At 46.1% G+C, this 15,117-nt stretch overlaps 1 protein-coding gene across 10 annotated transcripts in view; it reads left to right on the top strand.

Annotated features, from left to right (window-relative positions):
- ATG7 (autophagy related 7) overlaps positions 1-15,117 on the top strand; it is a 237,849-nt gene that overhangs the window by 19,593 nt on the left and 203,139 nt on the right. For all 10 annotated transcript variants that reach the window (XR_014232333.1, XR_014232334.1, XM_082345567.1 and 7 more), the window contains exons 4-7: positions 5,467-5,584; positions 7,419-7,496; positions 10,871-10,987; positions 12,277-12,426. Coding sequence is in view for 8 of the 10 variants with exons in the window: in XM_082345567.1 (XP_082201693.1) it covers positions 5,467-5,584; positions 7,419-7,496; positions 10,871-10,987; positions 12,277-12,426 (463 nt within the window). In the remaining 2 variants the exon portion in view is untranslated. The remainder of the gene's footprint in view (positions 1-5,466; positions 5,585-7,418; positions 7,497-10,870; positions 10,988-12,276; positions 12,427-15,117) is intronic.

The raw sequence follows: 15,117 nt of genomic DNA, 5'->3' as shown, positions 1-15,117 counted from the left end.
GTTGCTGGAATTGTTGATTGGGTTGTTTGAGAAAGTAAATTCTGCAGAAACCATGCTGAGAGGCTTTAGGATAACTGAGAGTTGAAGGGTTAAAGGCTTCAGGGAGGGAGGGCCGCTTTTTCCTGCTCCTGCATGTGTCGCTGTGTCAGGGTGGGGGGTCTGGGGAAAGGGAAGAGGTGTTTGCTAAGGACCGCCTGAACATGGCAGTAGTCAAAGGTTAGGGCGTCTCAAATAAAGTCTCCCTAGAATTAGAAAACAAAAATCTCTTCAGAAGTCAATACATTTTATTCCTCTATCACAATCAAATTGTGAAATTGAATTGTACAACATGAATCGAAAATGATGTTAGTCTTTATATCTTTAAAAGGTATGTGTTGATGCTTCTCGTTCCCTTCAGAGCTTTCTTGCTCCATAATAAGTCCTTGTGATTGCTTCTGAAAACAAATTAAATCTTAGTTATCTCTCTCCTGTGTTGGCAAAGACTAACTTACTTTTGGAGCAATTACCAGATAATGAGGAAAGTATATTCATTGTACAGGCTTGAATTATCTGGAGCTGGTAGAGGGGGAATAGCAGCAGTGTAGTCTGCTACATTAATCTGGAGAGTCCAACGTTTATTGCAAGCTACCCTCGCTCCCGTCTATTCTGATACTAGACTGAAAGTTGTTATTTTTTGAGTTGCAATAATTTTATTCTTTGGCACAATTAATTATAGAAAAATGCAGTTCACAGAAGTTAGGTTTGATCTTGTTTCAAAGTCCAAGCATCTTAAACTTTAGCAATCCAGAAATTTTAGTTGAAGGAGGTAAGAAAATCTGTGATCCTGCAGCTATGGCTTTCACACAGATTGCTCTATTTTCCTGGTCATAATTTGTGATCTGGCTTTTGAATACTCGTGTGAGGCTCCGTGGTAGGCACTGGGGGAGATGAGCAAGAATAAGACATAGGAGCCCTGGATTGGAAGCCTGAAGGCCTGGTATCTGCAGCTGATTAACTGTGTTACCTGGAATAAGTCCTTTTCATTTTCTCAGCTTCAGTTTCCTCATCTGTAACTCCCAGCTTCTAATATTCCTTCCAGTTTTAAAAGTTTGTGATTTCCTGGGTCCCCTTTTCTTAGGATGGTTGGTGCTGCGGTTCGAATGTTTGTGTTCTTCAAAAATGCATATGTTGAAAAGCCAGTGCCCAGGGTTATCGTCTGAGGAAGTAGGGCTTTGGGAGGTGGTGAGGGCATGAGGGCAGGGCTCTCGTGAATGGGATTAGCGTCCTTCTAACAGAGGCCCCGGAGAGCTAGCTCGCCCCCTCCACCCTGCAAGGCCATAACTGGAAGCAGGCAGTCTGCAACAGGAAGAGGATCTTCACCAGAACCTGACTGTGCAGACCCCTTGATCTTGGACTTTCAGCTTCAGAACTGTGAGGGATAAATGTCTAATGCTTAGTAGCCACCCAGTCTGCGGTGTCGTGTTAACAGCCACTCAGGCAGACCAAGACAGTTAGGAAGTTTAATAGAGACACTTGGGGCTCCTCAGGAGAAATGAGGTCTTTGTATCCAAATTATTTTCATTATTATTGTTCTGTCTTTGCTTTTATTGCTGAACATCTGCATGGGTTTGTAGGGAAAATCTTTGTGAACTTATTCATCCAACACCGAATGCTTCTTGTATGCAGGATGTGTAGGTGTTAGGAATAAAAAGCCTTAAGAAATGGGGAACTCTAGAGGAGCTCTGGATGGAGGTAGAAGACAGGTATTGGCATTACAGTGAAAGCAGTGCTGGAATAAACGTGGAGAGCTAATAGTCATTTCAGAAATACTTATTGATTGCTTCCTCTGTGTCTTGATAACAGACTGTGATGGGCCCTGGACATACAGAGAAGAATAAGATACAGTCGAAGAGCTAACAGTCCTAGTACTCTTTTATAGATGCCAAGTATACCTCAGCTTTGCGCAGGACCAGATAAATCTCTTTTACTCTGAGACCCTGGAAGCCTGACGGATCTCTGCCAGCAGTTAGCAGTACAGGATCCTGTCCTCTACATTGTTTTAGGTGAATTGTCAGTCAAGTGGTATTTCATCAGGCGCCAACCGTCTTGCACTGGAGGGCGCTGTCTCAGGGCAGGGCGTGCTGATGAGCCAGGCCCCAGCACGTAGCGGCCCGGACACAGAGGAAGTCCGTTTCGTACCCCTTCAGTAGTCCAGGGTGGGGGTCCGGTCTTCTTCCCTCTTACGGCTCCATCGTCCTGGAGGGCTTGCCTTTGTGTGCTGCTGAAAACTGAAGTGTCGCCTTCTGGTAGCAACAGATAGAGGTGGAGGAGATCCAGAGTGAAAATCAGAAGAGACACACCCACCCTCTTAAAGGCCCTCGCGGGGTGGGGCCGTGCATCACCCCCTCAGATTCCATCAGGGAGAGCTCGAGGCCTCACCTTTCTCGCAGGGAAGACTGGGAGAGATGGCGCTGAGCTACAAGCATCAGAGAATTATTTCTGCTGAAGGAAGGGAAAATAGATTTTGGTGGACAATCTCTATACAGATTTGAAGCTGGTAAAAAAAAAAAAAGTCCATTGAGGAACATTTATCTATGTAGTCATAAGAAAGATTTTTCTTTTCTAAGCCTCAAGTTGGACTTAATAAGAGAAATAGAAGGCATAACGCTTGCCGTCAAAGAACTTAAGCAGTAGCTGAGGAAATAAGACTCAGATGCGAAATCATCTGTGCAGGGCACAGGCTCCCTTATTCTCCGCTGTCTCGCTAGCACCTAACTCAGGTCAGACGTGTACTGGTTGCTCAGGTGGTTGCTAGAGTCAGTTGCACAAGCAGTCTGAGGCCCTGGCTGTCCAAACGGGATGTGGTGTGGTTGGTGGAAAGGCACCAATGGACTCTGTTACAAGATGTGACGGACAGAAACTCAGACACTATTACAGAAAGCAGTAAGTAATGCAGTCGTGCCCCCAGGCCGGGTGTGACTTAGGTTCCCAAAGCTCCCCACGGACATGCGAAGCTGTGCACACGTAGCAAAGCTTTCTCCGGGTGTGAAAAGCGACCTCTGTGCTTCTTTTGGGGGAATCTATTCCATCCCGGCCGCCCCCACTGCCTGTCTGTCCTGGAGGCTCTGGCCGCATGCCTGCCTTTGTCCAAGAGATTCCAGAACAGCCGAGGTGCTTTCCTGAGTTATCACTGTGAGACTGAGAGACATGAAGGTCAAATGTCCAGATGGAACATCCCCAGGCAGGCCCAGGCTTCAGGCCTTTGTAGGATCCATTCTTTACCTGGTTAGTGTGTACATTTTTGAGAGTTCACTGTTGGCTTTAAGAGCTGGGGAAGATTTCTAATTCTGGTTTTTTAAAATAGCTTTATTGAGATACACTTCACATACCATAAAATTAACCCTTTTAAAATGTACAATTCAGCACTTTTTCGTATACTCATGAGGTTGTGCAGCCACCACCACTGTCTAATTCCAGAACATTTTCATCAGCCCAGAGAGGAGCCCTGTGCCCCTTAGCAGTCACTCTCCATTCCTCCCTTCTCCCTTTCCTCAGCACTAGGCAACCATGAATCTACTTTCTCGCTTTATGGATTTGGCTGTTCTGGATATTTCATAGAAATGGAATCATAGGAAACTAAACTCATAAATATCCAGGATCAGGATTTGGACTAAATTCTGTAGTTTCCAAGTCTAGGGCTCTTTCCAGTCCTTATCTGAACCACCTCTTTGTAGAACAAGTGGAACTTGAACCTGGAGAAACTGCTAGAATGGCTTTCCCTCCCATTATCACTTCTTAAATTCTTTCTCTTGGCCACCTCCCCTGGTGGAACTTTAGTCATGAAAAATGCTTCTCCTTTGAAGCTCAGCTTGTCCTCAGTAATTAACTCGCACGAGGGCTGTTGTCCTAGGAGTGTCGCCGTCCTGGCAGCTGCTTGCATTCTTCTGCTTTAGTTTCCTCCGCTCTCAGAGCAAGGCTTTGGCCTGGCATTTGCACACCCAGGACATCTGGACTCTAAGAGGAAGGGAACCAGATTCGATCAGAGCATCCTTCCCTCTGTTTCAGCAGTCATTTCATAAAGCCACGTCCGAATGTGGAAGGCCTAGTTTACCAACTACTCTGCTTCCTTCTTCTTCCCTCTAGGCTTAATCTTGTCCCTTTGTGATTTCTTTTTCTCCTCAAGACTATCCTTGATGTCCTTATCTCACCTGGATGAAGAATATTCTTCTATTGGAGTAGAGTGGTTACAAACAGCCTGTGATCCGCTGACTCATCAGCTCCCAAAGGAAGGCTCTGGCCTTTGGAAGTTACTTCTCTCCCAGGACCTAGCATTTGGTGGAACCTCCACACCTGTTCTAGGTTTAGATCTCTCCTTGCAGCGCTCCCCCCCTCCCAACCCAATTTTACTCAGACTCCAAAGGAAGAAACGCTGGGTCTTTTAAACCGTACAGCTACCATCAGTGTAATCAGTAAAAATGCATCCTCTCTGCAGTAGTTGTGACCACAGTATTCAACTACTAATGAAACGAGCACTGTTTTCATTTAGCATCTGTAACCTCTGAAACACAAGTTAATCATGTTAGAGATGAGACCAGGTTTTTCCACATCTGAGTTTGTGTTCAGAATCATCTCATCCTTCTCCTCCCCTGACCTTGATTACTCTGAGGCCTTCGGCGACAGTGCAGAATGTGACACACATGTGGCAAGACATGGCCACACAGGTGGCCCGGGTGCAGCGTGTCTCATTGCACTGTTTGGCTCCGACGCCCACGGGGCCGTGCCCCGCAGCAGCTCCATGCACAGCCTGTTTTCGGCAGGAGAGGGCATGGGGCAGGCAGAGGAGGGAGGAGTGCCCCTGCCCTCAAGGAGCTTACGGTCCTCAGGGTGGGTGTGTGAATGTTGGTCTTGAAAACACTCTAAAATAAATTATGCTTGTTACCAGAGAAAGGGAGGACGGATGGCTTCCTGGAAGAGGAGGGTTTGCAGCAGGGCGTTGATGCCTGGGAGTGCTTGAGTGGGAAGTGGGCAACACAGTACCTTAGAGTCAACCAGTTCTGATTTGAGAGCAGTTCAGTTATGTGACCTTAAGCAAGTTACTTAAACCTGAAGTCAGAGAACAACTCTTCTGAGAACTGAAACCTTGTATAGTTCTTGGCACAGTAGAAGCTCCATAAATCATGTTTCCCTTTCAGGTGAGAGATGGGAAAGAATTTTTTAAAATGGGAAAATAACTTATATTTGGGGGCAGTGGAAGAAGAGCATGCCAAGGGATTAGGGGAAGGGGAATACAGAGGCTTTGGGGTGGGTATAGTGCCTGTTTTTACCTCTGAAGCAATGATATTCATCTTTTTCCAGGGAAATATGAATCAGTCTTCCCTTTGCCCTGCAGAGCGCTGTCCTTGTCTCCCGCTGTAGTCTGGTTTGTTTGTCAGTCCCTGGCTCTCTGAGTCCCAGCTGTGCGTGTTAACCGTGTTTCTCCGTATCCAGGAATGCTCCCACACCAGCCCGCTGCTGCCCCGCGGTTGGAATGCTGTATAACACCAACACACTCGAGGCTTTCAAGGCTGCAGATAAGAAGCTACTTCTGGAACAGGCAGCAAACGAGGTTAGCTGGGAAACATGAGGTACCTGTCGTATTTTCCATGGTCCCGCAGGCATGATGCCTCTGATCATGAGGTGCATGAGTGTGTCATAGAAGCTGGTATATAGCCAGTATATAACTGTGGGCTTCTGTGTTGACGGGAGGAGACAGCCAGGCCCTCGCCTGGGGATAGGCTGGAGGGTCAGGGCAGGGCAGGGTGTGAAAGCTCTGCTGCTGACCTCCAGTTAGCATTCTGCAGCAGCCTGAGCTCTCTCTGTGAGAGAGTTCTGTTCCTGTGTCTGAATGCATTTGGGTTCTCTGTTCTTTGTGCCCCTTGAAGAGGCTTTCTAGTCCTAAGCACTGTAATGCTGTCATAGCTGATCATGTAGTCTCTCCAGTATCCTCAGGGCTGAATCTAAATGGCTCCATCTCATTTACAAGGCTCCCTGTGGCCTGGCCTCTGTGGCCCTGTGGCCTTTCTGTCCTGTCACTCTTGCCCTCGCTGTCTTTGACCCAGTCATAGCAAATCACTTAGAATTCCTTCCTTCACCACTCTTTGTTCTCTCCTCTCTCCTTGGGACATGATGTTCTCTCTGCCTGGAATGTCTTTCTTTTACTTCTTCACGTCTGAGTTAGTGTGAGGAATAAATGAGGGGCAGTTTATCCCAGCCCCTCTAACACCCACTTAGTCGATGGTCTTCACACTAGTCTTAGAAAAGAGTCTGATTTATGTGAGGGTCGTGGTCAGAGAGGGAAGTCTCCTGCCTTTGGCCTGAGGAGGAAGTCCTTCCCGTCCCTTGGGATGGGTGACCATGGTTGATTAACTTGGCCTGCGGCTCGACTGCTCCTGGGCTCCTGCTTTGGCTGCACATGTCAAAGGCTGACTCCAAAGAGGTGGGTCAGGTCTTAGGCCCTCATCGAAAAAAGCACGTTGCGCCCCACAGGAATCCTACCCCCATCCCTCGTCCGGGGCTCAGCCTCCCCCACCCCCAGCAGTTCCCGCCCCACCCTGGTTTTTCAGAAGGGGGGCCTGCTCTCCTGCAGTCCAGCTCCTCCAAGGTTATTATTTCAATAGCAGGAACTTCTCTTTCCCTGTTTCCCTCTTCCACTCACATGTGGGCAGTGGCTCTTATTGACACAACTGTTTGTCTTGCTTAGTGCCACGAAGTTTAGCAACTAATCTTAGCCACTAAAGCGTCTTGCAGTCGCAGCCGCTGACCAGGACCGGCTTCTGCTTCCAGTCACAGCCCTTGCTGAGTGTCCATAAACTGGATTGTTTTCTTCTTCAGGGAAAGATAATCCCAAAGAAGACTTTTAAGAAATCCCTGTACCTAGCTCAGATCACTGCCTCCGGAGCGCCTCCCTGGCTCCTTTCCCTCCCGTGTCCTTAGCCGAGGTCAGGGCTCCTCCCAGGAACTGTCCGCCCTCCTGTGAGGGCACCTGCTGCCTAGTGGTGTACAGACATGGACGCCTGGCTCTCCCACAGCCTGTTAGCTTCTTGAGGGTGGGGGCTGTGTCTCCTCTTTCTGTGGCCCCGATGTGCTTGCTCTGTAGTTGAGAATAAGTAGATACTTGTTGGAGGAAGTAACGAAGCTGTAAACAGGCTGGTTGCCTCCTCTGATGCTGAGCCCCACTGAGAGGAGGCTTCTGGGTTCTCTGACTTTCCTCAGTCTCTGCAGGGAGTGGGGCTGGGGGAGAGGCAGTGGGAAGGGGGCAGAGTGAGCGGTGACGCACGTCGCGCCCGTGGTGAGTGGGGCTGGGCCTGCGGGCAGGAGGGCTTGCTGCCGGGCAGCTCCACGTGTGCCTGGGAGGGAGGAGGCCCTGGAGCCTGCCGTGATGCTTCCCCTTCTTCTGGCAGATCTGGGACTCCATCAGATCGGGGGCTGCTCTCGACCGCCCTGTCCTCCTCAACAAGTTCCTCCTCTTGACGTTTGCGGTAAGTCCACGGCCTCGGCGGCAGCTAGACTGCTGACTGCCCTGGCCAGGCCCAGTGCGCCAGGGGGGCAGTCTGCTCTCTTCTCCCCGAAGCTTTTCCCTTGTGTTAGTCAAGTCATGGCTGTTAAAGAAGTGCTCTGTTAGTGGCCGGATGGTGCTGGCGCTTTCCACTGGTGCAGAAGTAATTCATTCTTACTGATCGTATTGGTGGTTGTTGCCCGACTCTCATCATTTAGGATGTGACAGAGGCGGGTTCCAGAGCAACAGTTCATCGTTGCTAACGTCTTTGTTAAGTTCAGCGCCACAGAGCTCAGTTGCTGGGTCCATCGACACGAGGAACAGGTGACGACTCGGGGATCTTAGCCATCCCCAGGTGGCTTCTAGATGAGAGGGGATCACCCTACATAGATTGTCCACACAACTGTTTTTTTAAGAAAGAAAAATATTTTATGCAAGTGAGACCTAATTAAAGTGAACCTTAAGGGCAGCCTTGAAGAGGAGAAAAAAATCACATTAGGGTAACATCTATCTGCTGCCTAGGGAAGCAGGGAAAGGATCTGGTCGTGGTGATGGGGAAAGTGGGAGGAAGGTAAGGGCTGATTGTAGAAGTACCAGCTACATGCACATGTGCACACACGCGTATGTGTGTATATACATATATATGCATATGTGTGTGTATCCATGTATCTACATATAAAACTAATTTATCCTTTATGATTATGTTGACAGTATAATATTCTGTCAAGTGTATGTTCTTCAGACTCGGGGACGTCTAGGTTGTTTTCAGTCTTCACTATTATAAAAAAATGTTACAGTGAACGATGTCGGCCACGCTGATTTTCTTTTCCTCTTTATTTCTTTATAATACATTCTTTGGGGTGGGCATGTAAGCATACTGATGTTGACACGTATTAAGTGTGTTGGCTGTTTCACCCCAACTTCATCCGCTTCAGATATTAACCCTCTTCCCTACATTTTTCTTCTTTTTTTTTGTTTGCCAAGTTATAGGTCTTGCCTTCTTCGTCCCCCACGAACTAGTCCTCCATTTCTTCCTCATGCTGCCTCTCTGATGTACTGCCCAAGGCAAAGGAGAGAGAGACAGGGTCCAAACTGGAGGCGATACCACGGGGGGCCATCTACAAGGAGCACATTTTCCAACAAGTTAAAATGCTTTCTGTGTGATAGTGGGGAGATAGAAAAAGGTTCAAATTCTTCAAGGGATTACAATGCCCAATTTGGCACTGATAATTTGTAAATTTGAGTAATTTCGTAAGGTCACTACTAGGATAAATATAAGCAGTGCTAATTAAAGACTTTTGGTTTTTTTACTTTAACATCAATACATTTTCTGTACCAAGAATTCTAGTTAGTATAATCTAATTGACAATTTGCATTTAACTGAGAAAATAGTATTAGCTCCCACTTAAAGTTTTAAGGCATTTCCCAGAGTCATTATGTGCATTGGCCCTGTTGCCCTTTCTACTGAGCATTCTTAGCCTGACTTTAAAACAATTAAAAGTCTCTGTCTTAAAAAATCATCAGACACAAAGGGCTTTATGTTTAATGTAATCGAGATCCTTTGTATCCCAAAAAAATTCTAAGAAATTCAAGCCTTTTGACTTTTGAAGATGACTCGATGAAGCTTCTTAGAAACTGTGAAGTCCTTCATCTTGAATTGTTTAACCTTTTACTAAAGATCAATTATGACAAATCATTTAAATACAAAGAAGAGAGAATAATCTCTGGAGGTGTTTTCTGCCTTCCTTTCTACTCTTTTTAGGACTCAAAGGTACAGACACTTTATTAATTTCAGTTTTGCAGTTTGCTTTGCTGTTGTCAAAGGGAATTTGTTCTTAGTTGATCAATTAGTGGGCAGAATAAAAGACTGTGGAAACTATAATTACTAGACTTTTTCATCTGGACACACGTTTATGTGTAAGTTTATATTTAAAAAGTCATCTAGTATGACTCCATTTACTTGAAAAGCCCAGAACAGGCAAATCCATAGAGACAGAAAACAGACTAGGAGTTTCCAGGGGACGAGAGTGAGGTGAATGAAGAGTTTCTGTGAATGGTATTTCTAACTAATAAACCAATGGGGAGCTTCTGCTGTTGGGGTTTCTTTTTGGGGTGATGTGTATGTTCTGAAATTGGTGGGGATAGTGACACAACCTTGTCACTATAGTAGAAAACCACTCGTACGCTTTAACATGGCGACTTTCATGGTACATGAATTATATCTCAATGAAAAGTCATCAACCAGCCATCCCCTCTTTATTCTTAGCAAGATTCGAGAGGAAATATTAAGTAGCCAAATAAACTGCATAGTGGTCAGTGGTAACGGACTGGCGGGGAAGCTGTCAGATACCCACATAACCACGGGGTCCTCCCATGTGAGTGACTCAGGCCACACCTGGTGCAGGAATTCAGAGGCGAGAGCCTTTGACCTGAGTGGGAATGGCATCTAGAACAGCCTCACAGGTCACTGCCCCTGCATCGCCTCCCCTGGTCAGGGGACAGCCACATACACCCCTGAAGATGTGACCTCTTCTATCATCTATGCTCCTTAGCTCGGAGAACCTCTTCTGTGACTCATACAGCTAATCATGTACTTACTTTATCTCTGCTCCCTGCAGAGACTGAGCTGCCCGAGGGCTGGACTGGGTTTTATTCATCTTCTTATTGTCAGAGTGTCTAACATTTTGCCTTGTACACAGCAAGTGCTTAGTCGTTGACTTGAATTTCACCAACATGGCATTTCTGAAAACAGCATTATATTATCTCAGGCATATATAGGTTATGAATAGCACATTTTAATAACTTTAATAGCATGCTTAGTTCATTCAGTTGTGAAAAGAGTGGTAACTGTTTGGAGGTCGTTACCTCCACAGATGGCACACTATGTATGTGTGGAACCGTGGACAGGAGCCTAAGCGTTGGAAGGAGAATTCTGCTCTCCTCTCTGCCACTTAGTATCTTTGTTTTGTTCAGGCTTTTTCACCCCTCTCTAAGCTTCAGTTTCCTGTCTATAAAATGGGATGATAACAGTTACCTCCCAGGATGATTTTGTGTATTAAACAATGATGCCGACAATGTCAGTTACTTACTGAATACTTCCTGTTAGCAAGTGGCCGATAAAATATATTATGTCTATCATGATATATTAGTGTGTGGTGTGTGGGAATATTTTGGATGAACACAGAGTTTCCATATCCTATCATGAGTTCTGCTGGAGATGAGAATTTCTGACAAGCTGGTTGTATCTTGCGTGCATTAAATTTTTCTGTCTTATGTAGCTACTGGGAAGTTAAATTAATAGGTGCATTTCAGTTTAACCATGGGCGCTGTTCTGACATGTTATATTGCTTCTTCTAGGATCTAAAGAAGTACCACTTCTACTATTGGTTTTGCTCCCCCGCTCTCTGCCTTCCAGAGAGTATACCCCTCATTCGGGGGCCAGTGGACTTGGATCAAAGGTTCTCACCACAACAGGTATCAACAAATAAAACAAAACGCAGGTAAAACTGGGTTTAACGTGCATGAATAGTTTATCTAGCTCATTCTAAAGACACACTGGCACTTGTCTGGATGAAGAGGTGGTTCCTGTGGAATCCTCCAGAGCTGGTACTGGAAGCAGACTTACTTGCACAATGTCTGTAAGCACGTTTTGAAGAGTAGCGAGCAATACTCCTCCAGGTTCTCAGCAACATTTGTTGAAATGCTAAAAGCCAGTAGGGAGGAATTACAGAAACATTTTGAAAGACTGCAGGAGTTTGCCAAAGTGTGGGCTCCACTCTCAGTGTGGGGATCATGAGGCAATATACTTTGGGGAGGGAGTCTTTGAAACCAAATAGGAGATATCCTCCTTCCTTTGTGCCAAGTTGCAGAGCTTCTACATTAGGAACAGTACATGCAGAGCTAGTCTTTGCAGTTGAAGAAAGATGATAAGGTCATTAGAGATGGTTCCCAGGAGAGCAATGGAAATAATCAGGTTGGTAGGACACAGACCCTCAAGCCCCAAATTCTGATTGTTGTTGAGGCAAAGATTGAGTGGCAAGATGACTTGAGTTCATGAAGTGCATCATTCGCTAAAACCCTGAATTCCGAAGCCAGGGAGAAGCCCTTATTAATTAAAAACAATAATAAGCTCAGTTACTAAGACAAGTCAAAGGTTGTGGTTTTGTGGAATTAATTTTCTAAGGAGAAATGTAAATGGGAGAAAAAGAGTATACCTGGGGATTGACTGGTGATGGGTTTGAGGTTTCTTTTAATGGGGACAAAAATGTTCTCAAGTTACTGGGGTGATGGTTGCAAATTCCTGTGAACATGCTAAAAACAACATTGAATTGTACACTGTGAATGAGTCAACTGTATTGTAAGTGAAGTAAGCATGTGTCAATAAAGCTGTTAAAAATTATAGAAAGGGTCAGGAAAAAATTCATCTGTGGTAGATTCATGCTTGGCTATCACAGGAGAGATAATATTTGGCTACCTGTCTAAACCTTTGTGGTGACATCTTAGGGAACCGGGAGCCATCATGCTGTTCCATACAATGTCCCTTTGTGCCCCTGTCTGAGACCCTTCACCATGCACATGGAAAGCATTATATAAAAGTGAGGTGGTATGATTTGGGGCGCTCTTACGTTTGTTTGCTGCAAAAGTGTGATTAGTCATTTACAGTCTTCTGGCTTGAAAGTAATACCTTTTATTTTATGTTAATTTTTAGCTCAGAACTAGGTATATAATTGTCTAGAGAATAACTCAGTGTTTCCTGTTTTCAGATTCAAGCCCTTGAACGAGCATATGATGATCTTTGTCAAACAGAAGGAGTCCCAGCACTGCCTTACTTCTTAATCAAGTATGATGAGAACATGGTGCTGGTTTCCTTGCTTAAACACTACAGTGATTTCTTCCAAGGTCAAAGGACCAAGGTCAGAGAAACTTTGAGTACCATTTTATTATCCAGTAAGAAAATCTGATGTTCATGTTATGATAGACCACTGCAAGATTTGTACTCGTTTATTAGGTTTCTTAAGCCCTCCAAAGAACATTTCAGAACATTTCTTTATCTTTACCCTCTTCCACCCCTGCAGTTCCCAAATCAGCTCCTCCGCCAGATTTTCTTAGCTCTGTGGCACCTCAGAGTAATTTTGGATTCCTCACTTCCTCTTGGTGGTAAAGTTATTTCAGTTTTTCTTCCTGATACATTTTGTATCTATATTTTCGTTTATTGCCAGAGCTCCCATGGTAGTTCAGGTCCTGGTCCTCTCACTCCTGGACAGTGAGAGTCTCTCGCTTCCCCATGGGAAGGATCTCCCTCAGACCCCTCACGTTCCCTGTGTCGCTCACGGATCAAGAGTTCACGGTGTCTTCCTTCTGCCTCCAGACCACCTTGCCTGCCTCATCTTCCACTATTTTCCTCACAAACTGTTGCTCCAGCTAAGCTTCTCTGTTTTCCACCAGACATTCCCCCTAAGCAAATACACCTAGAACTTTTCCTACATCTCTCTTTGTCCTTGTGTTGTATCATCTTCCTGAAATAGGTCCTGCCTGTGGGGATTCTAAGAAACTCTCTCCCCTTGTTGAAACCCCGCCTCCACGGTGAGGCCTTCTCATGGTGTGGCAGGTGTGACTGTCCCCTCTGAACTCACTGCCCTTGCCCCCTGACCCCCCCCTTGCCTGCTCCACTCACTCGCTTGCATACACTGCCTTTTGTGCTGTTAGACTGTAAGCTCTCAGAGGGCAGGGACCAAGTCTGATGTATCTGTGTCATCGTAGTGGCCAGCCCTTGTCCCAGGCCCTGAATACAATTCTTCTGAATGAGGGAAAGAGTACTGTGTCATTTAGATGTGATGAGATACATAGTAAGCCGTCTTAGCCATATCGGACCCTGAAAGTTCAAAATAAAAAAATTGATGATGAGTATTATGCAGTTTTGAAATTAAGTGGGAGAATTTCAGTTGCTGTGTAGATATATCAGAGCTGAAAAGAGACAGGCCTCTCACTGGTGCCCTGACTCTTCCTTAGCCTGAACTTCAGATACCTTTTTTTAAGTACACTTTTTTTCTCAAACACATTAGCATTTTGTTTTTCAGAGGGAGCCCTGTTTAAATTGATGACTGAGGACTGGATTTTTATTAAAATTCTCCCCGCCACCACCACCCCAGGCATGTTCACGGAACTGTAGCTAAATTAGTAGCCGTGAGACCAACCACTGATGATGTGAAGCCCAGTCAAGGGCGAGGCCGTGTTGTGACGGCAGGCGGGGCGGAACGGCCCGGGTGTCAAAGCAGCTGGGTTTCATGTTGTGTGTGGTGAACACCTGGTCCTCCCCAGAGGGCAGCTCTACTGAAATAACAATTTGCAGAGCACGTGACAGTTTAAAAGGGGCTTTCATGTACTGGGTCATGTAATAACTTGGTGAAATAGGTATTCTCAGTATCTGCATTTTCTGTTTGACAAAAATGAGACTCAGTCACATGGCCAAATTGTCTCATTCCAAAGCCTTTGCACTTTCTTCCATCCCATTCTCATGTCACTGGGGGAGAGGCGGTCCCTGCTTGACATTTGGAATCAAATAAGTCTGGCTTTGATACCCAGCATTGCCACCTCGTAGCTCTGTGACCTTGGGGAATTCGCACACCCTTTCTTCACCCGGGTCTACCTGTTCTGTGGTGCTAATCCTGCCTCCTACACGGCTGCTGAAGGTGAAACATGATGATGTGGATAAAATGCCCAGCATACAGCAGGTGCTCACTTTCTTTCTTTCTCAGCAGCAGCCAGTTTTTAAAGACCGGACGACTCTCTGGAGTCTCCTTTGAGGCGGTCTTGGCGAGTTTGCCAGGGCCCTGACCTGGAGGCCAGCCACTGGCCAAGTCAGACACAGATCCTTCGCTTGGTTAAGGTCGATCTCAGGAAAGCCTGGCATGGCTCAGCCCATATACCGAGCACCTCCTGTGATCCAGAAAGTATGAAATATGATTATACCTGTTCTTGCCTTCTAGGGGAGATGAGACATTGACTTGTGGAAAGTTAACTAGAAACTCAAGTCACGGAAGAGAAGTGCCAACGAAATAATATGGATGATACTTTTGGTTGTTTATCTGTGCACCTGTGCCAGTCTTCTTGTAGACAGGATCACCAGAAGCTGTGCAGATTGGTGGGCTCTTAGGAGTTTCATGGCCTCCTGGCAGACCTCCCTTCTGTGGTCCTGAATGTCCCATCCATTCCCCACACTGCTGCCCAAATACGTTTTCTAACACAGAAATTGCATTGTGTCACTCTTGTACTTAAAACCTTTCTGTGGTTCCTGTTGACTTCAAGATAAAGTCAGAAATAATTAGCATTCGGCGCCTCCTCAAACCTGGCGCCTGCCTATCCCTCTAGCCTCACCTTCTGATGCTCCCCAAGATGCATCCTGTGCTGCGGCTGCAACTGTGACCTCCAGACGCCCCTGATCCCCCCATCTTCCCCCATCTTCCCACCTTCAGTCACGCCTGTCCGTTGTCCTTCCTGCACCTGGCTAATGCCTCACCCAACCCCCTTTCCGGTTCATCACCCCTGGGAAGCGCTGGCAGATTCCTTGTACTGTTTGATATCCCTCTCCTGTGTCCTGGTAGCAG

The sequence above is a fragment of the Balaenoptera borealis genome (assembly GCF_965194805.1).
Source record: "Balaenoptera borealis genome assembly, chromosome: 12".
In the NCBI taxonomy this organism is placed as follows: Eukaryota; Metazoa; Chordata; class Mammalia; order Artiodactyla; family Balaenopteridae; genus Balaenoptera; species Balaenoptera borealis.
This window is presented reverse-complemented; position numbering and strand designations above follow the sequence as displayed.